Raw genomic sequence first — 24,264 nt, 5'->3', positions numbered from 1 at the left:
AAGAAAGGAAAATGCACAGCACGAAGAAGTTGGCCAAATTGGGAAGTTGTCTTTTGGTGAAGAAAAAAAAAAAAGTTTGTAATTATCAATGAAGGCTAAGGGAATTTAGAATAAATAGTTCTCCCCTCCCTCCACTTCTCTTATGAACTAGGGTTAAATTTAATTTGAAACACTGTGCTCACCAGTGCTGTGATTTGTATTTGGTATTGGACATTTAATTATTTTATTATCTTTTGCCAAATGAAGCTAGTTTGTGAGGCAAGAAAATCTAGTGGGTTTATGTAGTTTAAATTTGAGAATTTTCTTCTCTCATTTTTAACTTAACTTCATTGTTTTTAATGCTTAGTGTAGACCTTGCAGGAGCAGGGCCATAGATAAAATCACAGTGCTATCTTTAGTGCATCAATGGTTTGCATGGGAGGGGCTTTTTTTTTTTTTTTTTTTTTTTTTTTTTTTTTAGTTGGCTTTGTTGTCACTATAGAGGATGGTTCTGTTTACCCTTCAAAAAGATGGGTTTTCATGTCTTTTATTATATGTATACTGAGGGTTTTTTTTTTTTTTCCTGAATTAAACTTTAAAGCATTCTCACATTGTATCCTTTTTTCTAGGGAAACTTTCAGTGAGAATATGAGAAGTGTCCTCTCTCCTAGCCCCCCTCCTCCTCTTCCTCTTTTTTAATGATTTATTTTTATTGTATGTACATTGTTATTCAGCCTGCTGGTATGTATGTGATAGTGTCAGATCCCCTGGAACTGGAGGCAGTTAAGTTATCAGTGGCCATGTGGGTGCTGGGAATTAAACCCGGATCCTTTGGACCACTGCTCCTAACCACTGAGCCAACTCAGCCCTCCTAGCTCCCTTCTTGAGGGTCTTAGGAAGCTTAGACTGGCCTCTTTCCTGATGTATGTATGTCTATGCACATGTGTGGTGCTCTTGGAGGCCACCACTCTTTCCATACATAGAAGTGTCCTACGATGGAAGTTTCAGAGTCGTTCTGAAGGAGAACATTCATTCTTGTCTAGTGTTGATTTGGTGTAAAGTAGGATTTAAGAATTTACATGAGCCCTTTCTTTTGTGTTCCCTTTGTTTTGAAATTTTAAAGTTTTTCTTTTTTAAACTTCTAGAGCATCCTCACACTGTAGCCTTTCCTGTCCCCCAACTGTTGCCCTTCCTCTTCCATCTTGATGCTAGGGTTACAGGTGTGCACCACCATGTTTAGCTTGTAAAGCATTCTTCCCTTAAGTTTGGTCCATTTCTATGAAGACCCGAAGAATTCTTTTTGGCATGGAATCTTCATCCATAAGACCTCCCCCCCCCCTTTTCCTTCCACCCTTCTCCCACTCTTGGAGAGCTCATAGAGTCTAGGCTAGAATCTAATTCCTGATCTCTATTCTTGGTGTAGCCTTGGCTGTTCTGGATCTTACACTGTAGGTCAAAGTTGGCCTCAAACTCACAGATCTGCCTGCCTCTGCCTCCCCAGTGCTGGGATTAAAGGTGTTGCCTGGCTGACTTTCAGTTTTCTGATCTTCAGGGTCCTTAATGCTGCTGTATGTGACTTGGATAGATATAATGCTGTTTCTAAGATGTTCTATAATTGTTTTGATATTCCAAGTAGCTAAAGGAACTTCATCCCACATTCTTGTTATAGTGCTTTAGCCAACCTACAAGTGTCACTAGTGCCTTTTTCTCCTCCTCCTCTTCTTTCTAGTCTTCTTTTCTTTGTCTTTTTTTTTTTTTTTAAAGCTCTGCCTGCCCTGGAGCTCACAGAAATCCACTAGCCTCAGCTTTTAGGTCCTGTATTTCTTTTTAAAATATAGTTTATCTCCTTCCTTCCCTTCCTTTCTTCTTTCCTCTGTTTTTGTTTTTGTTTTTCAAGACAGGGTTCCTCTGTGTAATATCCCTGGCTGTCTTGTACTAGATTTGTAGACCAGTCTGGCCTTGAACTATGAAGATCTGCCTGCCTCTGCCTAGCAGGTGCTGGGATTAAAGGCATGTACCACCATGCCAAGTAAGTGTAGTGTATCTTGAAAGTACTTTCAAGTCTTTTGCAAAAGGAGGAGGTGAATAACTTATTGTTCGTGTGCTTTAGAAACATTAGGTTTGGGTTCATATCACTAACCTCTAAAGTAATTGATACTATGTTTTAGGATTAAAAAAAGGGAAACAACGATTTTGTGTTCTTTAGAATGAATATTTTAGAGCCATTGGCTTTAATGTGCTTTATAGTTTACCACGTAGATCTGTATTTTTGTTTGGAAAGCACATTTTATGTTAACACTTACTGTTATTTATTTCTTTCCAAATAACAAAGTAATTACTATTAGTATTCAAAAACCTTCAGAAAGATTTTTTATCTTTTCTCTTAACAGAATTTTCAAAGCCAAATTGTTTTGTATTTGCTTCCAAAGTAGAATTACATATTATGCTTTGACTTAATTTCTTTTTGTATCCGTTAAGCTCCCTTTTCATTCCTGTGATTAAACCTAATTAATGCTGCTTTATGAATGAAATTTATGCCTGAAATTGAGTACCTTATTCCATCTTGCTTATTATGATAGCTTTTTTCCTTATTAGTAAAAGTGTCAGCACGTTTCTTTGATACCTTGAAAGTGCTTCCATGTGATTTCATTTGACTTTCATAGTCATTTTAATGGGCAGTGGTAGAGGGATGTTCTTAGCGTAAATCAAGGAAGAGGGTGGTTGCTCTTCAAGTTCTGCTATAGGTCCCAGGATGCCATGGCTCATGCCATTACTCTGTTCTGAGTACAAACAGTCATGCTTGTAACTTGTGCATGCTACTTAATGGCATTGCATTGTTTCTCTTTATCCATGTCTTGGTTTCTTATGGAACTGGGTTATTCCAATGGGCAGTAGTACGAAGGGGTGTTCTTAAGAGTAAAGCAAAGAAAGGGAGGGTGGTATTGAAGTTCTGCCATAGGTCCCAGGATGCCATGACTAGTGCTGTTGGTTTGTTCTGAGTACATACACAGTCATGCTTGTATCTTGTGCATGCTATTTAATGGCACTGCATTGTCTCTTCATTCATGCCTTGGTTTTCATATGGAGATTGAGCCCAGAGTCTTTCCCTTATTGGCAAATATTGTATGACGCACGGAGCTGTGTCCCCGACTCTTCATTCATTACCTGCTTTATTGTCACAACATAGTGATTTTGAGTTTTAAATTGACTAGTACGTGGAAATTGCTTAGAAAAAAAAAGTGTCTAGATTCTATTGCAGCTGCAGTGAATGTCAGCAGCATTACACCTTGTTACTTTTTTCCTTTAGAAGTCACCAGGATAAAGCTAGTTTCTCAGATTTTTAAAGAAAATATTTCATAATATAAAAATTTTTACCACCATAAAAGAGATCTTAGGTTATTTCTGGAGTTTGAATTATGTTGGATTAGTTATCTTATTCCCTATTTTACAAGGGATTTTCCTTACTCTATTTGTTACTATTTTGTAACTTTTGTAGTGCTGAGGAGTCTAAACCTAGGGCCTACAGCATGAGAGGCAAGCACTGCACCAGCTGACATATATTCCTAGTTGTTTTGTCTTTCTTAAAGAATGTGACACAGATTGTCTTTATTTATTTTTTATTTTTTGGTTTTGTTTTGTTTCTTGAGACAGAGTTTCTCTGAGTAGCCTTGGCTCTCCTGGACTCACTTTGTAGACCAGCCTTGAACTCACAGTGAACGACTTGCCTCTGTCTCCCACGTGCTGGGATCACAGGTGTGCGCCACCATGCCCGGTTCAACTTAATTGTTGAAATGTTTTATATTGTGTCTTTTAATGTTCTAAGATACAGAAGGATAGAAGGATGAAAACGTTTACTGTCTATTACTAAATCTAGATCTTGGTTAGTTTATGGTTCATTAAAAACAGTGTTATGTCATAACATTATAAACTGAGTATTAGTAAATTTTGTAGAAACACTGATCTTTTGCTTGGCATGACTTTCTGTAAGTACTTAACTTGCAAAGAAATTTTGTACAGTGGTCTTAACGTATGTTTTCTCTAACAGGGCATTCTTAGCAGGGTTACAGAATCTGTTAAGAATATTGTACCAGGGTGGCTACAAAGATACTTCAACAAGAGCGAAAATGCCTGTAGCTGTTCAGCAGATGCAGATGAAGTTCCACACTGGCCGGAAAACAGAGAAGATGAGAGGGGGCTTTATGCTGATGAAGAGAACACAAACATTGATGATGGGAGAATCACCCCTGAGCCAGCAGGCAGTAACACAGAAGGTAAGTCGAGTGTGGGTATTTGATTGCAAACTAGACTTTCATGCCTAATTTTAAATATCTTTGTTACCTGGCTATGGTAGCATCTAATTAAGTCATGTATAAATCCTGTATGGAACATATGGAATAAGGGTCAATGAGTGGTTTATTTAGAAGTCCTTTGAAAAATTACTTTATATGTGCACACGATCTAGCATGCCACAGTGTTTTGTGTGGAAATCAAAGGATAACTGTCTGGTGGATTCTGTTTTACAAGTGTTCCCAGGCATTGAACTCAAGTCATACGCTTGAATAGCAGTCTTCATCTTGCCAACCTGTATCAGTCTTTTTGTTTATTAAGGAAGGGTGATAAGTTAGTGAAAATTACAATCATTGATGATCAGACTTATAGGTTGAAGGTATATAACCTCAATATTAGATGTGTGGCTTTTGTCAAAACAGTGTGTGTATGTATATAAACCTTTTTGAGACAAGGTTTCTCTGTGTAGGCTTGGCTGTCCTGTAACTCACTCTGTAGACCAGGCTGGCCTCTACCTCCCAAGTGCAGGGATTAAAGGCATGTGCCCAGATGACTTTTTTTTTTTTGATTATACAAAAGGCCCTACTGTAGCCAGACTTTTTGGCTACTTTATTGGGTTCTTTTTTCCTACCTCCCTATACTTCCCCTGTCCTTCCAATCCCCAACACTAGGAGAAAAAGGTTAAAGGGGAAAGATGATGTTGATGTCATTAGACTACTTTCTGCTGATGAGGGTTTTGGAGTTCCTTGGGGCAGAGTTGATCTTCATAGTCAGGATGTGTCCAACCAACAAACAACAAGCACACCTTCCATCTGGCATTCATTATATACCCTCTGAAGAGTTCCCAGAATTCCAAATGTAAATTAGCCTCTGCTGGTAAAATCTTGCCCCTGCCAGAGCATGAGACAGCATAGCCAGCTGCTGTGGACAATCTGAAGCAGCCCATATCCCACACCTGGGATTTAAATAAAAGCATAGTCCCATAACATTTCTGTGTTTTTACAAAAAACAAAACTCTGACTGCACCCTACCGCTGAACTAATTTTGGCTTTCCTAGACAGAATTTTCTGTGTAGCCTTGGCTCTCCTGGACTTGCTTTATAGACCACTCTGGCCTCAAACTCCCAGTAATCTTCCTGAGTGCTGGAATTACAGGCATGCACCACCATGTCTGGTCACTGACCTACATTTTAATATGGTTTTATTTTTACTATGTTTTGGCAAATTGATTTTTTAAAATAAATAACTGATATACATGACTTGTTAATGTAGTTAGTAACACATTCATATCTAGTTGGCCTATAAAGATAAAGAGTGAAATGGGCTTGAAAGACTGGCTACTTAGAAGAAAATTGTACATCTAGTGCTTTTAGTGTTACAGTTAGGGTTTCCATTGCTGTGATAAAGACTGTACCCAAAATCAAGTTGGAGGAAAAGAGTTCATTTCATCTTATAGTTTGTATTATCCAGGGAAGTGAAAGCAGGAACCTGGAGGCTGAGTTCATAGAGGAATACTGTTTCCTGGTGTGCGCCCCTTGCTTGCTTAGCCTGCTTTCTTACTGTACTAGGACCACCATTTTCAAGGGTGACACTGCCCATAGTGAACAGGTCTCTCCATGCCATCAATCGGGCAAATGCACCAGCTGGGTGAGCATGGTGGTACATGCTTTTAATCTGAGCACTGTGGGAGCAGAAGCAGGTGAATCTCTTGTGTTCAAAGAGAACCCTGTTGTCATCCCTCCCCAGACCCCCCTCCCTGGCCGGGGGTGGGGTGGGGAATGCACCATAAGATTGTCCATAGGCTGCTCTGGTGGTTGTTTTCTTAGTTGAGGTTCCCTCTTGTCAAATGACTCCAGCTTTTGTGTCAAGTTGACATAAACCAGGGAAGTTAGTAGTATTCAGTTGGGTATAGTTTTTGAAGTTTTTATTTTTTTAATTAGGATAACTTGAATTTTGATATCTGTACTTTTCATAATTGTTTTTCAAATGTTAACCAGCAACACCATTGTGGCTTTATCTGATAGATCTCTAAGGAGAGCTCTTCCTTTGCACTTTCTTTTCGGCCATCCAAATGGGGGCTTTCTCAGTTTTTTTTCTTGTTTTTGTTTTTGGAGACGAGCTTTTTTTCTCCCCGTGTAACAGCCCTGGAACTCTCTTTGTAGACCAGGCTGGCCTCACGGACATCTGCCTGTCTCTTACTACCCCTTCTCCCCGCCACCAAGCGCTGGGATTAAAGGCATGAGCCACACTCGCCAGGCATTCTTTTTTGGATAAGATCTTTGGTGAGTGCTGCTGTGCCCATAGTAGCAGAAGCCCCTTTCCCAGTTTGATGATCATGCTAGTAAGGATTTAGTAACCTGAGTTACTTAAATTATGTGCATCTTTTCATGAACACAATGGAATTAATTAGAAGTTAGATTTTATTCATTAAATAACTAAATTTCTTAGGAGATTGCTACATGCGAGTCATGTATATCTTTGCAAATTTCAATTGCAAATATGGGATAAAACCTAGAAGATGCTACAATGTACTTAATGTTGCCTCTTGGTGTTGCTAAGATTTTTGTACACTGTGTTAGTGGATTAGTTTAATAAGGAAAACCTCAAGAATGTTCATGTTTTCACTGAGATCAGGTTTCAGGCCACTACTCTAAGACAGAACCTAGGCCTTTGTACTTGCTAGCAAGCATTCTAACATTGAGCTGAATCTCTAGCCATGTAGAAGCAAGTCAAAAGCCTTTATTCCTATTTCAAAACTCAGCAGCATTGTTTCCTCTCCTTCACTTTTTAGATTTGATCTTGCTCCCATCTTAAACCTTGTCAGTCCCAGATAGTTCTTACAGTCTTCTTTGCCATGCCTCTAGATATTTTTTTATTTAATTGATTCTGTAGTCACAGTGTGTGCGGAGTCAGGTACCACTGATAACTATCTACAAAGGTTAATATAATAGACCTTACTACATAGAGTAAAAAGAAAATCAGTTTGCATTTATTCTGTGAGACATTTAAATGTAAAGTGTGTTCTCAAAATAATCTTACATGAGCACAGTGGTGCAAGCTTGTTAACCCCAGTGCTCAGGGAGGCAGAGGCAGGTGGATCACTGAATTCGAGGCCAGCCTGGTCTGCAAAGCCTTTCCAGGACAGTCAAGGCTACACAAATAAATCCCATCTTAAAAAACGAAACAAAACAAAAACCAATCTTTGATAAACTTACTGTTCAATTAACGTCAAAGTGCAGGAAGCTAAAAATAGCTAAGATGTAACAGTCCTGAATGTTGTGTATAAACATGAAGTTTTACAAATAACTTTTATATTAATAGTAAAAACAGGGCTGGAGAGTATTGAACAGTCAAGTAGCTCAGCAACAACAGAATTTTGGCCATTTCATGTTTCTTCCTTATAGTATTCTGCCTTTCTGTGTACTTTCTGTGTTGACTTGTATATGTGTTGTATGAGTGTGTACCTATCCGTGTCTATGCCTGTGCCTGTGCAGGTCAGAAGTCAGTGTTGTGTGTCTTTCTTAGTTGCTCTTCACTTTCGGTTAGCAAACTCTAGGAATGGATCCTCTTGTCTCTTGCCTCCCTGGTGGTGGGTTTATACTCAGCTTTTTATGTGGGTACCAGGGATCTGAACTCAGATTTTCAGGTTTATACAGTGAGCACAGTTACCACTTGAGCCATTTACCAAGTATTAGCTTTTTTTTTTAATTTAATTTTTTATTTATTCATTGTTTATACAGTATTCTGCCTACATGTGTGCCAGCAGGCCAGAAGAGGGCATCAGATCCCAGTATAGGTGGTTATGAGCCACCATGTGGTTGCTGGGAATTGAACTCAGGACCTTTGGAAGAACAGCCAGTGCTCTTTACCTCTGAGCCGTCTCGCCATCCCCAGTATTAGCTTTTAATATTGGTAAGATTTTATCCACTAGGTTAGTAGAATAGACCAACAAGGAAAACGTCAATAATGTACATGTCAGTGACAATTCAGGCCATGAAGGGCCCCATAGTGACATACCTAAGTAAATGAGTCAGCAGTGAATTGTACTTCTGTACAACTGCCTGATTTATACTCTCATGACCTTTAGTTGTCTTAAAACACATCATTGGCTGATGTGAATCTGTAAATCACAGGGTTGTCCCATTCTGTGCTTTTTGTCTAGTCTGGTGTGGAGGGGAAGTAGCCATTTGTAAGCAGCAAAAACTAGATTTAATAGATGTCTGCTCATGCTAGAAATGGTCCTTTTGCTTTTACCTATAGGGTAAATTGATACAAGGATCAGAGAATGGAATGAGTAAAAAGCACTATCTGCTGGAATTGGTAGTAGTTCTATCCTAAGATCCATTTCAGGGCAGGTGAGATGATTCAATGGATTAAGGCACTTGCCTACCAAGCCTGACAACTAGAGTTTAATCCAAAGGAGACAGTGGTGGGAGGAGAGGACTACTAAATGTTTCCTTCTGGCTTCCACATGTACATGTAAACAAACACACATGGGTATAATAAAATAAATGTGGACTAACTTGGTATGGTGACACATACCTTTAATCGCAGCAGAGGCAGCAGAGGCAGGCCGATCACTGTGTGTTTGAGGCCAGCTTGGTCTACAAAGAGAGTCCAAGATAGCCAAGGCTACACAGAGAAACCATGTCTCAGAAAAACAACCCCCTCCCCAAGATGTATATATGATATACAATGTAGATTGTAGAGAAGTTGAAATATTTATAATAATTTCTTTTGTTTGTGCTTTGGCTTTCCTGGTAACTGAATCCAGAGCCTTGTGTATGCATCACTTGGCTGCATCCTGTCCTGTTTAATATTTAGATTTTATTACTGTTGTTGCTGCGCCACCACCACCACTACTCTTGTTTTTGGTTTTTGAGATAGGGTTTTTCTATTTATCCCTGGCTGTCCTGGAACTTGCTTTATTGACCAGATTGGCCTCGAACTCAGAAATCTGCCTGGCCTCTTCCTTCTGACTGCTGCGTGCCATCACTGGACCTGGCAGTTTTTAGTTATTTTATGTTGTCCTGGATATTGATTATGCCAGACAAGTTTTTATGTGGTTTAAATGCCAGTACGGGTAGATTTGTAAATTTTAGCTAATATATTTTTTTAATATGTTTTGTAACAAATTATGTTTAAGTCAATGTAGATATTCTTCCAGCTTGTTTTGTGTCTATGTGATGCTGGGGATTGAACCTAGAGCTTTTCTTGCATGCTAGAGGCAAGTTCTTCACAATGAGCACAGCCCTCTATTAGATTTAAAAACAAACAAAAAAAATGAAAACTTGAAGAAACAACCCCTTCCTCCCCCCAAGGTTTTCCACTCATTGCAATTCTTGGCATACTTATTTTTTAAAGAAAGATTTGTTTGAATTGTGGCAAAGTTTAAAACTGAGTATCAGTTTGAAATGTGTAGTTCATTTTATTTAAGAATATAGGCCTTATTTGGAGACACTGTCTTGGAACTTTTTTCATCTTACAAAGCTAAACGCTTCCGTTGAATAGACCCTTCTCAATCCTTCTCCTTTAGCACCTGACATATTGTTCTAACTAGAACATCAGTGCTGGGTCTCAGGTATTCCAGGCTGATCTTATAGAGCAAAGTTGACCTGGAATTCTTAACTGCCTGAGTGCAGGAATTAAAGGTATTTGTCACTACACTCATCTTGTACAGTGCTGGAGATTGAGTAATTTTGGATGCTAGATAAGCGCTTTACCAACAGAAACCCCATCCCCAACTTGATTTTTCTTGTGTTTTCCATGGTTTGAAAATAGTCATTCATGTGCTTCATCTAGTTCTGTACATGTTTTTTGTTTGTTTGTTTTTGCTTCTTAAAGATTTACTTATTATGTATACAGTGTTCTGCCTGCATACAAGAGGGCACTAGATCTCATTATAGATGGTGTGAGCCACCACGTGGTTGCTGGGAATTGAGCTCAGGACCTCTGCAAGAGCAATCAGTGCTCTTAACCTCTGAGCCATTAATGCTAGTTTGGTCTTAGTTAACTCCATTCTAAGAGGAATCCTTCTTTTGGAACTTGAAACATGATTCCATAGTTCTTGAAGGTACTCTGGAAGCTGGTTTGAGAAATTCTGGAAAGGAATAATAAAGTGAAGTTGGGAGGTGAATAATTTCATGGAGGTGACTTCTTAAAAGCATAGTATTTAAAAAGGTCGGGCAAATTCAGAAATGTCTCTTGTCACAGAGAAGAGAGAGAAAGAACCCTGTTGAAATCACTGGGCATGAAAATGACATTTTATTTGTGAGAAAAATGGTAACTTACTTAAATTATTTTAGGAAATAATAAAAACTAGCCTTAACAGTAAAGCTGAATATTTCACTTCTGTATCCTGATTGCTGTATTCTAGCTGTAGTAAAGATTAGCCATTGTTTTGTAAAAGTTAGCCCTACCCAAGAAAATATAGAAGCTGTGAATAGGTTTAGCCAACTGGGGAAAAAAAATAGTTGTATTTCAGCTCTCATATATCATATTGTTCAGAGTGATGAAAAGTCTGTCTTATTAAGAAAATGTGTTAATTGCTTTGTAGTCCAGGCTGGTGTTAAATGTGCAAATGCGATAAAGACTGTTTTTTTGTTTGTTTGTTTTATTTTTAATTTTAACTATTCTTTTAAGAACCTTCAACGACCAGTACTGCTTCAAATTACCCAGATGTATTAACAAGGCCTTCTCTTCATCGGAGTCATCTGAATTTCTCCATGTTGGAATCCCCTGCGTTGCACTGTCAGCCATCCACATCCTCTGCATTCCCAATTGGCAGTTCTGGATTTTCTCTTGTAAAGGAAATTAAAGATTCTACCTCTCAGCATGATGATGATAACATCTCAACTACCAGTGGGTTTTCTTCAAGAGCTTCTGATAAAGGTAATCAAGTTGCTAGATAGTAAGTAGTTTTGGCAGCAGGAGTAAATCTTTTGAAAAAAGGTCTCAGTGTGTAACTGTGGCTGGCCTAGGACTTGCTATGTAGACCAAGCCGTCCTTATACTGATAAGTGATAGACATATATCTGCACCTGCCTGTCAAGTGCTAGGATTAAAGGAGTGTGCCTTCATCTAGTTAGGTTTTTTGTTTGCTTAAGATTTTTTTTCCACCTGTATGTGTTTGCCTGCAAGAGCTTTTATATACCATATGTGTGCAGGTACCCAAAGAGGCCAGAGGAAGCCATCAGATTTCCTGGTACTGGAATTCCGAGTGGTTGTGGGTAGTTGCTGGGAACTAAAGTCACGTCGGTCCTCTGCAGCAGTAGTAAATGTTCTTAATTGCTGTCCCTGGAGCTCATTCTGTAGACCAGGCTGGCCTCAAACTCAACAGAGATCCACCTGCCTCTGCCTCCCACGTCTTTCATTTGTGATTAAAGACGTGTGCCACCACCACCCGGGTTTTAATTCATTTTTCTTTATAAAAATCTAAGCCTTTGGATCTTAAAATTGGTATTATTACTACAACTTACAAATTTTTGTTTTAGATATAGCTGTTTCAAAGAATACTTCCCTGCCACCTTTGTGGTCCCCTGAAGCAGAACGTTCTCATTCAATCTCACAGCATACTGCCACCAGCTCCAAAAAACCAGCGTTCAACTTGTCTGCCTTTGGGACACTTTCCACCGTGAGTACTAACTATATTGGATATAGTCACAAATTCTTAAGTATTTTTGCTTTTAATTTATACTGTGTTTCTGTGCAGTCACTTGGAAATTCTTCAGTTCTTAAAACAAGTCAGCTTGGAGACTCTCCTTTCTATCCTGGCAAAACAACGTATGGTGGGGCAGCGGCTGCCGTGAGACAGAATAAAGTACGAAACACACCTTACCAGGTTGGTTTGAGTAGGAGGGTTGTTGGTCAGCTTTCCCTTACTAGACACTAGCCAGTAACACCCAAAAGACTTGAATTATATAAATCTTACAGATTTATAGAACTGGGAAGCTTTTAAAAATTTAGGGTATGAAAATTTTAGTTGTGAACATGTTGAATATTAGATTTATGTATTTTAAGAAGTATGACAATTTCATTTTTTAAAATGAGGTAAAAATTGGACAGTAAATTTGCTTTAATTTTAGCATATATGAATTGTAATAAAACTGTTATCACTACTGCTATCCAAATGTTGAAGAAAATGTTTTTATCACAACAGAATATTTCCACCATCAATATTTTCAGTCTTTCCCTGAAGCCACATACCTGTTTCTCTGTATTTAGGGTTTTTTTTCATAATGTTAAATGAATTTAGTCATAACAGCCTTTCGAATTGGGCTGATGTGATTCATTCGCACCAGTCTGACTTAGTTTCTTTCTGTTGCTGGTATTAAGCTATAGTTTATTATTGAAGGGATACTGGTTTTCAATTTTAACATCTTCATCTCTTCTATATTCAGGAGTTAAGATTGCTCATCACATGGTTAAGTGTACAATAAACAAGACAGGTGTTTTCTGGTGTCAGTACCAGCTGGATACCTTAAATAATGAAATTGTACTTGCCCTGTGTCATTGCTTCAAATTATTAGGCTTTTTGTTTTAGCCATTCTAATAAGAACACTGGTAATTTCAACTAAATTGGTTTGTCCCCAATGACTAATGATGTTAAATGTCTTTATGTGTTTATGTTTTATAAGTGTTATATTTTTTTCTTTTTAATTTTACAAATCTTGGTCATTATAAAATTAGGTTCTTGATGAATTTTGAGGGTTTTTTTTTTGTGTTCTAGTTATGTTTTTATGCTGTGTGTTTTACAGGTGATAGCTAGTTAGTATATTTTATTTTTCTTCTGTGGTTTTATGTTTTTGGTACCTTTTATAACCCAGTCTTACAGTAGTTTTCTAAAAATATTACGGCTTTTTGAGCTTTAATTTAGATCTGTCATTCATTTTAAGTTGATTTGTGTCAAAACTGATCTGTTTTTTACATGTGAGCATTTATTTTAAGTTCCATTTGTTGAAGACTGTCCTTTCTTCATTGTGTTAATTGAATGGGGGCTATTTTATGTCTTTTCTGCATATCCCATAGTCTTGTCCTTATACTGGTGTTTCCACTTTGATAGCTTTTGATGTAGAATAAGTTTTGAAATGGTAATGACATTCTCTTAATTTGATTTGTTAAATGCTTGCTTTGGCTTTCCCATTTTCTTTTGGTCCTTGAACTGAGGGCATTGAACATGTTAGGCATTTATTCTCCTCAGGTACAGCAGAGCCCTTGGCTTTCTCTAGTTCTTTGAATTCCATAAAAATTGCGAAAATGTTGATTTAGCAGTGGCTATGTGGATTTTGATTGTGATCATATTTAGTTTAAAGATCAAATTGAGGAAAAGTCATATGACAAAACGAAGTCTTCCAATCCAAGAATATGTGTATCTCCCTGTATACTTGGATGCTTTTAAGATTTCTTTTATTTCTTTTTACTGCTTTGTAGGTGTGTGGACCTTGAATATGTTTTGTTAGATTTATGCCCAGGTATTTCCTGTGGCTTGACATTCATCAAGAATAGCTAGAATTATTTATTCAGTATATTTAATTCAGTTGAAATACCTCCTAGCCAAGGAACATGGTTAATTCTACCAAACATGTAAGAAAGAAATGAATACTAATTTTAAAGTTTTATATAGTAGAAGAAAAGAGATATTTATGAGAATAGCAGAGTTGTTGCAAGAAAACCTCAGGCCAGCGTTTCTCATTAATAGTGGGCATCTTTTCATCAGATATATTGTTAAGTTAATCCAGATCCTATATTATAATCAAGTGATTTTATGTTAGGAATGCAACATTTGCTCAGTATTTGAAAATGAATGTAATCTACCTTTCTCAGAAGAGATAGAAAAGCCATATGAAACATTTGACAAAAATCCTTCATGCTTGATAAGAATTTTTATCTTCTAGATAATCTCACCTGATATTGCACATCTGTATACATCTTCAGGCAGCATTTGGCTTTCAGATGAAAGGCTGAATGATGTCCCTCCTAAGATAAGGAAAAGAATATGGGTACCTCACCTGTCTCTGCCTAACCTCAGGTTACAGTTTCTAGTCAGTAGAGAAGGTGGTGTGAAAATGTGCCAAATAAACATACTGGAAAAGAAATAAAATAGTATTTCTAGTCAAGGACAGTATGCTTACATTCTTTCCCAGAGCTACCATAACTAAGCTTAGCAAGGACATAAGCTAGAAGTTTATAAACTTTACGTAAGTTGTGAAGTTTCTCTTGTATATTAGCAGTTAGAAATTGAGCAACTTCTAAAGAAGTATTTTGTGCTTTGTGGTAGTATTTTTCTGATGGAGTTATGAGCTATGTTTCTTAAACAGAAGGTAGGAAGGCCTATTTCAAATATGAATTAGACTTATTGAACAGATAAGATAGTTCAGACTTTATAGCTAACACATGACACAAAATACTTCAGTATAAATCACCTGCCTGAAATCTTTTTTGTTAAAAGTAGAAAGGCTAAGCTGGGCTCAGTGGCACACATCTGTAATCCCAGTGTTGTGGGAGGCAGAGGCAGGCGGATTGATGTGAGTTTGGGGCCAGCCTGGTCTATAACGCAAGTCCGGGACAGCCAAGGCTATACTGAGAAACCATAACTCAAACCCTGCCCCCACCAAAAAAAAAAAAGTAGGAAAGCTAAAAGCTAACTGGATGTTGGGAATTATACAGGTGGATCATTCTAAAGTGGAAACTGGATTGTACTATACTTGATAAACTTAAAAGTTAAGCATGGTAGAAGTAAAGGTGTACAAGTCTGCAGCAGCACATAAACTGTCCCTGTTCCCTGCTATCATTTCCCCTTCATTGAAGATATTGCATCCTTTTTGGTGTCAGACACACTGTGTATCCTTAGAATCTTGAATTTGGTGAGCTTTCATGGTTTTGTTGTTGCTTGGTTTAACATGCTGAAGGATCAAATTCAGAGTGTCTTGGTTGGCAACCTTGTGAACTATACCTACAAGCCCTGCAAGTGACATGGGGATGCAGCCTTTCATAGAAGTAAGAGCTAGGAAATAACTAAAGTTTTGTAATTTGGTTCAATTTTATTCATTTACTGAATCCAAGCCGTGAAGCTAGACTTTATTGAGAGAACGAACTGTGGTATTGGACATTTGAATTTTTTTTGGATTTAGCAAAGTCTGTAACCTCAATCACAGTTGTTAACAGACACTAGGTTCTTAAGACTTATTACAGTATCACAGCTTTTCTGAAAATGAAGTATTTGACATAATGGAAAAACATTGCTTAAATTAATTATGGTTCTACTTTTAAATATAAGCTGTTTATAATTAGGCTGGCAAAGCATTGGTAGTGCTTGCCTTTAATCCCAGAATTTGGGAGGAGGAGGGGGCCAGGCGGAACTTTCTCTAGGCTAGACTGGTCTACAGAGAGTTCCAGGACTACACAGAGAGATCCTGTCTCAAAAAATGAAGGTGAGGAAAATTAGGCTATATTTTGAAGATGATATTAGTTATCATGCTAGCTATATCAGGTTTGTATTGTCCATGTGGTTGAGTTGCTGTAAATGCTTCCTTGAACAAAGGGTGCTTTATTTAAATTTTTAAGGTTTTTGTATATTAAGGGCAACACTTTCTTCTCTAACTTCGGTTTTAAGACTGTTAAAAAGCTCATTTTTTCTCTCTGTATATAATTTTTTGAGATTTTAATGTAATGTGCCATTTCTTCCCTGCAGCTCCTCCCATTTACTCCCAACTCCAACTCCCCTTAATAGTTTCCATATTCATTGCTTCTTTATTTTACTTGTTACATGTGTGCGTATGCGTATGTTTCTTATATGTATATGTTCTCAGGGATGACCATTTGGTATTGTGCAACCAGTTAGTGTTCTCGTCCTTAGGAAAGACAATTTCTCCTGATCTCAGCAGTCCTTAGTTGCTTGTAGTTTGTCTACAATTGAAACTTTGTGAGCCTTCTTCCTTCCATATTAGAATGTCTTGGTGATATCATTGTTCAGGCCATACTTAGCCACGTTGGTGAGACTTAATGGGTGTAGCATCTCTTGACATTTTGAGGAGACACAGTCTCAGAGCAAACTTCCTGTTTGTGTGGCTTCTATAATTTTTCTACCCCCTCTTTTCAAGAATCCCTGAGCCTGAGGTACAGTTCTTTTGTAGATGTAGGGACTCAGCTACACAGCTTTACATTTTCATCAGTTGTAGTTGTCTGTAATGGTGTCCGTTTGTTGCAAAGAGAAGTTTCCTAAATGAGTGATGGGAACTACGCTTATCTGTGAGTATGACTATAGGTGTTTAGAGTTAGGGATTATGCTGGCTTAGTGGTTATAGTTTCTCCTTCAAGATCCATGCATGAACTCACTAGTCTTGGGTAGTTGGCTAGGTTTCCAGTATGAGGAATGCATTTCTGACTGTTGAGTGGCCTTAAGTCCAGTTGGTTATAAGGTAGGCATGCCATTAGTACAGCCTTAAGGCTATTCCATACTGGTAGTTATGGTTCATAGACATCATAGTTAGATTGGTAGCATCCCTCCTTTGGAATCTGGTTTTCAGGGAGAAAGCTTTCACATCAGATCTAAAGGTCTTTCTTCAAGAAATAGTCTTCATTATTTGAAAATCTCTGTTGTACTAGCTATGGTAAACAAAGTCATAGTTATAAAAGTGGTAAATTTCTGTAACATTAGACTCTACTTGCTAGTTCTTCGAATTCTAATTAAGCATTTAATACTAATACTAAATGTTATTTAATATTAAAATGTTTTGATTTGTCTTTTCATTTAAATATCAGGAGTATGTGGGTCAAGATGTTGTTAGAAATTTTTTGGATTGTCCTGTTGCCATCATGGAGGACATGGATAAACTTTTCTTTAGAACAGTGCTGTGGTGGTTTGAATAAAAATGGCCACATAGGCACGCCTTCTATGGTGGCACTATAAGGAAATGTGGCCTTGTTGGAACAGGTGTGGCTTTATTGGAGGAAGTGTGTCACTTTTTTTTTTTTTACTTGATGCTGCCTGCCAGTCTGGATGTGGAACTCTTCTCCCTCTCCAGCACCATGACTGTCTGCACGCTGTCATGCTTCCTGCCAGGACTACAATAGACTAAAGCCAGAATCAATTAAATGTTTTCCTTTGTAAGAGTTGCAATAGTCATGGTGTTTCTTCACAGCAGTAAAACTGTAAGACAAGTGTATTTTTGTTTTTTCACTTTTGATTATTAAATTCGTCAGAGAATTAGATTTCAATAATTACAATAGCCTGTGTCCTCTCAGATGAACCACTGTTACATAATCTTGTTTTATTTTTGGATATCTATTTTGTTCGTTTTTTTCATTGCATGAAGTATGTACCTTGGATTATATGTTGCAACAAGTAACACAGACTTATTTTTCCAGGCACCAGTTAGAAGACAGATGAAAGCTAAGCAGCTCAGTGCACAGTCTTACGGAGTGACCAGTTCAACAGCGAGGCGGATATTGCAGTCATTAGAGAAGATGTCAAGTCCTCTTGCGGTAAAAGTTTGAAATCATTGTGAAATGTAATAATGCAGCAGAATTGGAGTTTAGTGAAAAAGTCTTAGTTTTATTAACATTTCTTGTTATTGTAATGTTAACAGGATGCGAAAAGAATTCCATCTGCTGTTTCTTCTCCTCTGAATTCTGTACGTTAACTTTTAAATCTTATATGATATAATAGTTTTTTAGTTTCCTGCCTACTCTAACACTGTTTCTCTCTCTCTCTCTCTCTTTTTTTTTCCAGCCTCTTGATAGGAGTGGGTTAGATAGCACAGCTTTTCAGGCCAAAAAAGAAAAGGTAAGCTATGTAGCATCTTTGTTAACAGCTTTGTTATATTTACAGTTAGCAAGTACATAGATTGGTAGTAGGGAATATGTTTGAAAAAGGAGCTATTTTTACCTTGGGTATTATTGTTTTTTTTGGCAGCTTTGGGATGAGCAGCATAGGAAGCACTTTCAGTATTTTCTGATTGTTTTTCTACCATCATGTTCATGTTAGTCTATGGCTTACTCTTAACTGTAGGTAAATAAAACTAAGACTGAAACAGTCTCAAATGTTTAATCATTAGAAGTGCAGTAAACTGACACCATCATTAAAATAGCTGTTTTTATCTATCATGTCAAATTTTGTGCATAAATAGGGTTTCGATCTTCGTTTTTCTTCTTTTCAAGACAAGGTTTTTTTTTATGTAGTCCTGGCTGTCCTGGAACTAGGTCTGTAGACCAGCCTGGCCTTGAACTCAGAGCTGTGCCTGCCTCTGCTTCCAAGTGCTGGGATTAAAATCACGCACCACCACCATCTGGCCTGTGCTTATTTTTTATACATATTTCATCAGCTCAAATACTAGCTGAGGATGTTGGAGCTAATAATGCGGTGTAAAGGTCTGGATACCTTTTAGTGCAGCTTCTGTAGATCTAGTTAGCTTTTCCGATTATGGTGAGGGAGATTAGTGCTTGATGGTGGTGTGGGTGAGATGTCCCCTGTGTGTGCTTATGGTTATTTGTGTTCTCCAGGGAAAGTACATTCCTGGGTCCTTACTTAGAAAGGAATTTATTATAACATTAAACTTTCTAAAAGTTATTTCTGAAAGTATCACGATTATCTGAATTACTTGATAAAATGAGATGTTACATCATTATAGTTATTAAAGTTTTTTTTTTTCTTTAATAGGTTTGAATTTCTAGGCTTACTAAGATATTTTTAGTTAGGTGAGAAGAATCTACTATGAGCCACTGTCATGGTGTTAGTTTAAAATGCTCACATTCCTCAGAATCTCATTTAGAAAAGTAAAAATTTAAGATTGTGTCATAATATAAATTGTCAAAAGAATGATACAAATGGTTGAATATAGTTTAAAAGTTAATGAGTTGCTTGAAGTTACAAAGACACAGTACAGTATTATTTGTATGTCAGATGTGACAGACATCCTCATTGAATTGAGTTAAGGAGAGAGGTATAGGAGCTCTACAGAAAGCTTTGCCTTGGAAACCAGCATTTTTGACACTTGTGGCTGAATGAATGAACTGTTCGTCACATGACAGTTTATGGACACAGTGGATGTCCTTGACTTTTATTATAATCTCATACCAACAGGATTTTTACTTATTTCAGTGAAACAAAGGACTATTTGCAAAACACTGGGTACTTAAAGTAACCCTGAAACCAGTTCTTATATCTCTATGGAAGTCTTCATATAATGCTTTTTATCAGTTAGACTCCGCTATAATGCCTTTGTTTTCAAAATAACGATAAACCACTTTGTAGAATAATTTGTGTGTTTAGGAATTGGAAAATTTTTTATAGCTAGTTTCAAAATTCTGTTTAATAAGTGATTTTATTTGTGTGTTTTTCTGCATGTGTTTGTGTGTAGCATGCCTTTGCCCTTGGAGGCAGAAGAGGATAGATGATTGTAAGCTGCCACATAGGTGCTGAGTACTGAGTTCAGTCCTCTGTAGAGAAGGAAGTGCACTTAACCACTGATCATCTCTCTGACCCTTGTTAAAAAAAAATATTAATTCTTGATGGAAAAAATCAACAGTAGTTTGGGAAGATGGAAAAAAAATAAGTTTTAACCATATTCAAAATTAATCTTGTTTAAGGTTAACAATTGTTTAGTTGTCTTGAATATTGTGTGCTTTCATGTTGTGTGGCTCTACATGTTCTTGTGTGAAAAGCCATGGAATCTGAGGTAACATGTCAGTTTATTTGTCTGCAAAATAGTTTGGAATTAGATATATGTATATTTGCATATTAATAACAAATGTTTTGGTTTTTTTCCCCCTCTAATTTGCATTTGCTTATTTCTATAGGAAATGGTCTCTAAGTCACAGTTATTTTGGAATACTTTTTAGATATGCCACTGATGAATAAAAGTGTTTGTTTTTGATTTCTGTTTTCTTATAAGGTGGACTCTCAGTATCCCCCTGTTCAGAGACTAATGACCCCAAAGCCAGTTTCCATAGCAACAAATAGAACTGTCTATTTTAAACCATCTTTGACCCCATCTGGTGACTTAAGGAAGACTAATCAAAGGATAGATAAAAAGAACAGTGTGAGTTTGTTTGTTTATTCTGTTTCCTTAAAACAGTGTCTTGTTAATGTAGCTATGACTGGTCTGGAACTCAGTAGATTACTGGGCTGGCCTCACGTCCATGTCAGTTTTATTGCTTCTGCCTTCAAGTGCTGGATTATTAGGTGTGCATCACCATATCAGTGTATTTGTTTTTACCAGTCTGTTTTCTTCTTGAGCCAGACTTTGAATAATGGCTGGAGTGAATAAAGAAAAAATAAAATAAAATAAAATAGAGGGTCTCTGCTGGCGTAGTCTAGTAATAGTATGATGTATGATGCCTGAACTAGTGAAGAGTTAGACTTGGTATGCCTTTAAAACAACCTCTTAACAAGAGTCCTATTTATATAGGTTGAATTTTATATATTCATTGCCTAAATTTTTTTTTAAATTTATCTATTTATTATGTATACATATATCCTGCCAGCATGTACACCTGCACACCAGAAGAGAACACCAGATCTCATTATAGATGGTTGTGAGCCACCATATGGTTGCTGGGAATTGAACTTAGGACCTTTGGAAGAGCAGTCAGTGTTCTTAACCTCTGAGCCATCTCTCCAGCCCCTCATTGCCTAAATTTTGTTAGATTTACTTATCTATGGGTCTTATTTGTGTGGCTGAATTCTAAAGGGTTTCAGATGTTTTATGTTTTTACTAAGTAATTTCTTCTGTATTAACTTACCTTAAAAGCAAAATAATTAAAAATCTTTTCTATCTGCTTCCCTAAACAAGGATCCAAACATTAAGTTCAGATACTGCTTTTGATAATTTTTCCGTAGACCACATAAACGTTTTTTTAAGATGTTTTGCATGCCATAAAATTAACTATTTGATGTTTATCCTTCAGTGATTTAACATGTCCACAGGGTATTGAGCCATTACTATGTTCAATTTTAGAGAACATTTTCATCACCATTGTGCTTCTAAAGTTTTTAATTAACTTACTGTGTTCTCAGGGGTCATATGTAATTGTAACAGGAATTTTTTTACGGCTTTTACAGACAGAATATTTTATAAAATGGGTTTATTGAACTTTGTTTACCCATTACTAAGCTTTTTCCTGGGTTTTGACTAGTATATAGTGTCACTGTAGACATTTATGTAGGTATACTTTTATGGGTGTGAGTTTTAATTTTTCTTACGTCTTTGCCTGGGAGTAGAATTGCTAAGCAAGTTTGTATTTGAAGAGTCAGGGCCATTTGTCATATAAAATGTCTTACATTCTGGGTTTATTATCTTGTGTCACTTTAATTAAAATGAGTTTCTGTATCATTTTCCTGTTTGTATTTTACACTCATTTCCAATTTCATAAAACAACTCAGTCTCTTGATGAATTTTACATTTGGTAGATTGATGTAGCAATTACCCTTGTACTACCTTATCTTGGTTCATTAGTCACTAATGTTTTGCCATATTAAGATTTCTCTTTTGAACCTTAAGGTTTTCTACATCAAAAGGTTTCAATATTATTGTGTTTAGTCAAGCCCAGGGCCTTAGGCTTGTGAGGCTAGTGATCAGCCACAGAAATCCATCTCAGCTTGTAAGAAAAAGTACCAGTATTTTACTACTGTATTTGCTTCTCCTCTGCTTATTCTCCAAATTAGCTCTTCCTTTGAAGGCATGTTCGTGTAACACAGATCTGTGGATTTTATTTAGATATCACAAAAAGTTGTCACAAAAAAGAGATGTCCCAAGATTGTGACTTGTAGTTTTTGTCATGTCTTTCTCTCCATTAATCTGGAATATTTTTGAAAAGCAAAAATCATCAGTTACTATGTAATGTGAGATTGTCTCACATGGACCTAGATTCTGGTTATTTTTGGTTAGTCACTGGAGGAGGGGATGAGCTCTTCTCAGTGCTCAGGTGTAACCTATCCTGTTTTTGATCCTATTAGCATTATTGAGAATGTTTTCCTGAAGCTGTTTGTTTATTACACTGCGATGGATTTTTAATTCCATTGTTCTTTCTCCATGTATTGGTTGATCCTTTACTATAGAGAAGAATTTTCTTTTCTGTATTTAACTGTTTACGTCAACTGAATCCCTAATTTCAGAAAAAATCTAAAATACATTATCAGTTGCTTGCTTTGGTGCTTACAAATGGACTCCTCTGCCCATACCCCATCTCTTCCTCTTCTAGTTTTTCCAGACAAAGTTTTTCAGTATAGCCGTGGCTATCCTGGACTCACTTTGTAGACCAGTCTGGCCTTGAACTCAGAGACCGCCTCCCTCTGTGCAATTAAAGGGGTGCTTCACTGCCGTCCAGCTGTAGTGAACCCTTTATTTTTTATATTGCTAGGTAATTTCCATTCTTGAACATTTCCGGCTCTCTGTTCCTGTAACTGGCCATTTCTACAGGAATTCTTACTTCTTTTCAGTGGAAGTCCTTCACATTTTGGATTCTGTCCTTGTAAAATTTAGTGTGGCAAAAAGGGAAGTTGTCTCTCAAAGATCAGTGAACTTTGTGCTAGTGTTTTGGTAAATATATAATTAGTGACATTTGTATATATGCTCATTTTAATAGTGCCCAGTACAGTTGTAACTCTTTGTTAACATTCAAAAACAATGTTTAAATTATGTAGTCCAGGTCTCATCATTAAAAAAAAATCAAATTTCTAATTCCAAATATTAAAATTTATAGGGAAAAGTATGTTATTAATAGAATTTGGAGCTATGGATGTAGCTTTCAGTGGTAGAATTACTTGCCTTCTATGTATGTATTATGGCTGAGTCAATTCCAGCACCAAACAAAGAAAAAATACAAGAAAAAATATAATCCCAGCACTTGGTGGATGGAGGCAACAGGATCTGGTATTCAAGTCTAGTCTCAGCTACATACTGAGTTTTAGTCATGCATTTCATTACCACCCCACTCCCACAAGTAATTATTTTAAAAATGTAATTAATATTTATTAACTATTAATATAATTTTACTATTTTTTCCAGACTGTAAATGAAAAAAGTATCTCAAGACAAACTAGAGAGCAAGAAAGGTAATAGCATTTCATATGTTGCAACTGGATTTCTGTATATTTAATTTGTAATGTTCATATTTATGATAACCTTGAAGAAGAAGAAAATTTAAAAGAATATTTAGGGGTACAGTGAGATGGTTCAGCAGGTCAAAGTACTTGCTACCACATCTGTGTTTAATACCTGGAACCCACATAGTAGAAGGAGCGAGCTGACTCCCAGGAGCTGTCCCATAAATCTCCACTAGCTTTCCGTGCTATGATGATATGTACTCACGTGTGCGTGCACACAGACACATAATAAATGTAGAAAAGAATTGATGTGTGTTTGGCCATACATTTATTGTCTTGATAGCTGATCTAGTGTTTGAATATTCGTTTAACAATTTCTGGGGCAAGATAATAATATCAGTTGTTCTAATTTCTTTTTATTTGCTAGTGGCTTTTCATACCCCAATTTTAGTACTCCTGCAGCCAATGGCTTATCTTCTGGAGTAGGTCATGGAGGCGGCAAGATGAGAAGAGAGAGAACACGCTTTGTTGCTTCTAAACCTCCAGAGGAGGAGGTAAGCTCATACTTTATACAACTTTGGAATGGTGGTGGTGAAGTGAGACCTGAGGAATGGGGCTTGAGTGATAATTTTCACGTGGAGTAAATTAACTACCATTAAAACCATCCTTTAGGCTGTGTGGGTCCAAAAGCTGACCTAGAAGCTTTGACTTTATGAATTGTGTGAAATAAATGTCTAAAAAAAACCCCAAACAAAACCCACCATTTTTTTTTTTTTAATGTGTTAATTCCCATTGAAATTATTTGATTCTCTGGTCACTACCTTAAGTTCTTTCTTGGTTTTCAAATGTATATATGATTAACACTATGCACTTCTGTTAGACTTCTCCTCTCTTTCTGGTTAGTCCACACTGTGTGTGTGTGTGTGTGTGTGTGTGTGTGTGTGTGTGTGTGTGTGTG

General features: G+C 37.0%; 1 protein-coding gene across 2 annotated transcripts in view; it reads left to right on the top strand.

The window, feature by feature from the left end:
- The window catches only part of Nup153 (nucleoporin 153), a 55,402-nt gene that overhangs the window by 6,980 nt on the left and 24,158 nt on the right, over window positions 1–24,264 (top strand). The window contains exons 2-11 of one of the 2 annotated variants that reach the window (XM_055595089.1): window positions 4,025–4,250; window positions 10,908–11,156; window positions 11,758–11,897; window positions 11,976–12,104; window positions 17,630–17,746; window positions 17,851–17,895; window positions 17,994–18,047; window positions 20,155–20,301; window positions 23,269–23,315; window positions 23,734–23,860. In XM_055595089.1, the coding sequence (XP_055451064.1) occupies window positions 4,025–4,250; window positions 10,908–11,156; window positions 11,758–11,897; window positions 11,976–12,104; window positions 17,630–17,746; window positions 17,851–17,895; window positions 17,994–18,047; window positions 20,155–20,301; window positions 23,269–23,315; window positions 23,734–23,860 (1,281 nt within the window). The remainder of the gene's footprint in view (window positions 1–4,024; window positions 4,251–10,907; window positions 11,157–11,757; window positions 11,898–11,975; window positions 12,105–17,629; window positions 17,747–17,850; window positions 17,896–17,993; window positions 18,048–20,154; window positions 20,302–23,268; window positions 23,316–23,733; window positions 23,861–24,264) is intronic. The other variant, XM_055595090.1, reaches the window with a different exon arrangement.

Source organism: Psammomys obesus, unplaced genomic scaffold (genome assembly GCF_907164565.1).
Source record: "Psammomys obesus unplaced genomic scaffold, mPsaObe1.curated_primary_1811, whole genome shotgun sequence".
NCBI classification, from domain to species: domain Eukaryota; kingdom Metazoa; phylum Chordata; class Mammalia; order Rodentia; family Muridae; genus Psammomys; species Psammomys obesus.
Note: the sequence above shows the minus strand (reverse complement) of the source record. Positions and strands in the feature narration are given on the sequence as shown.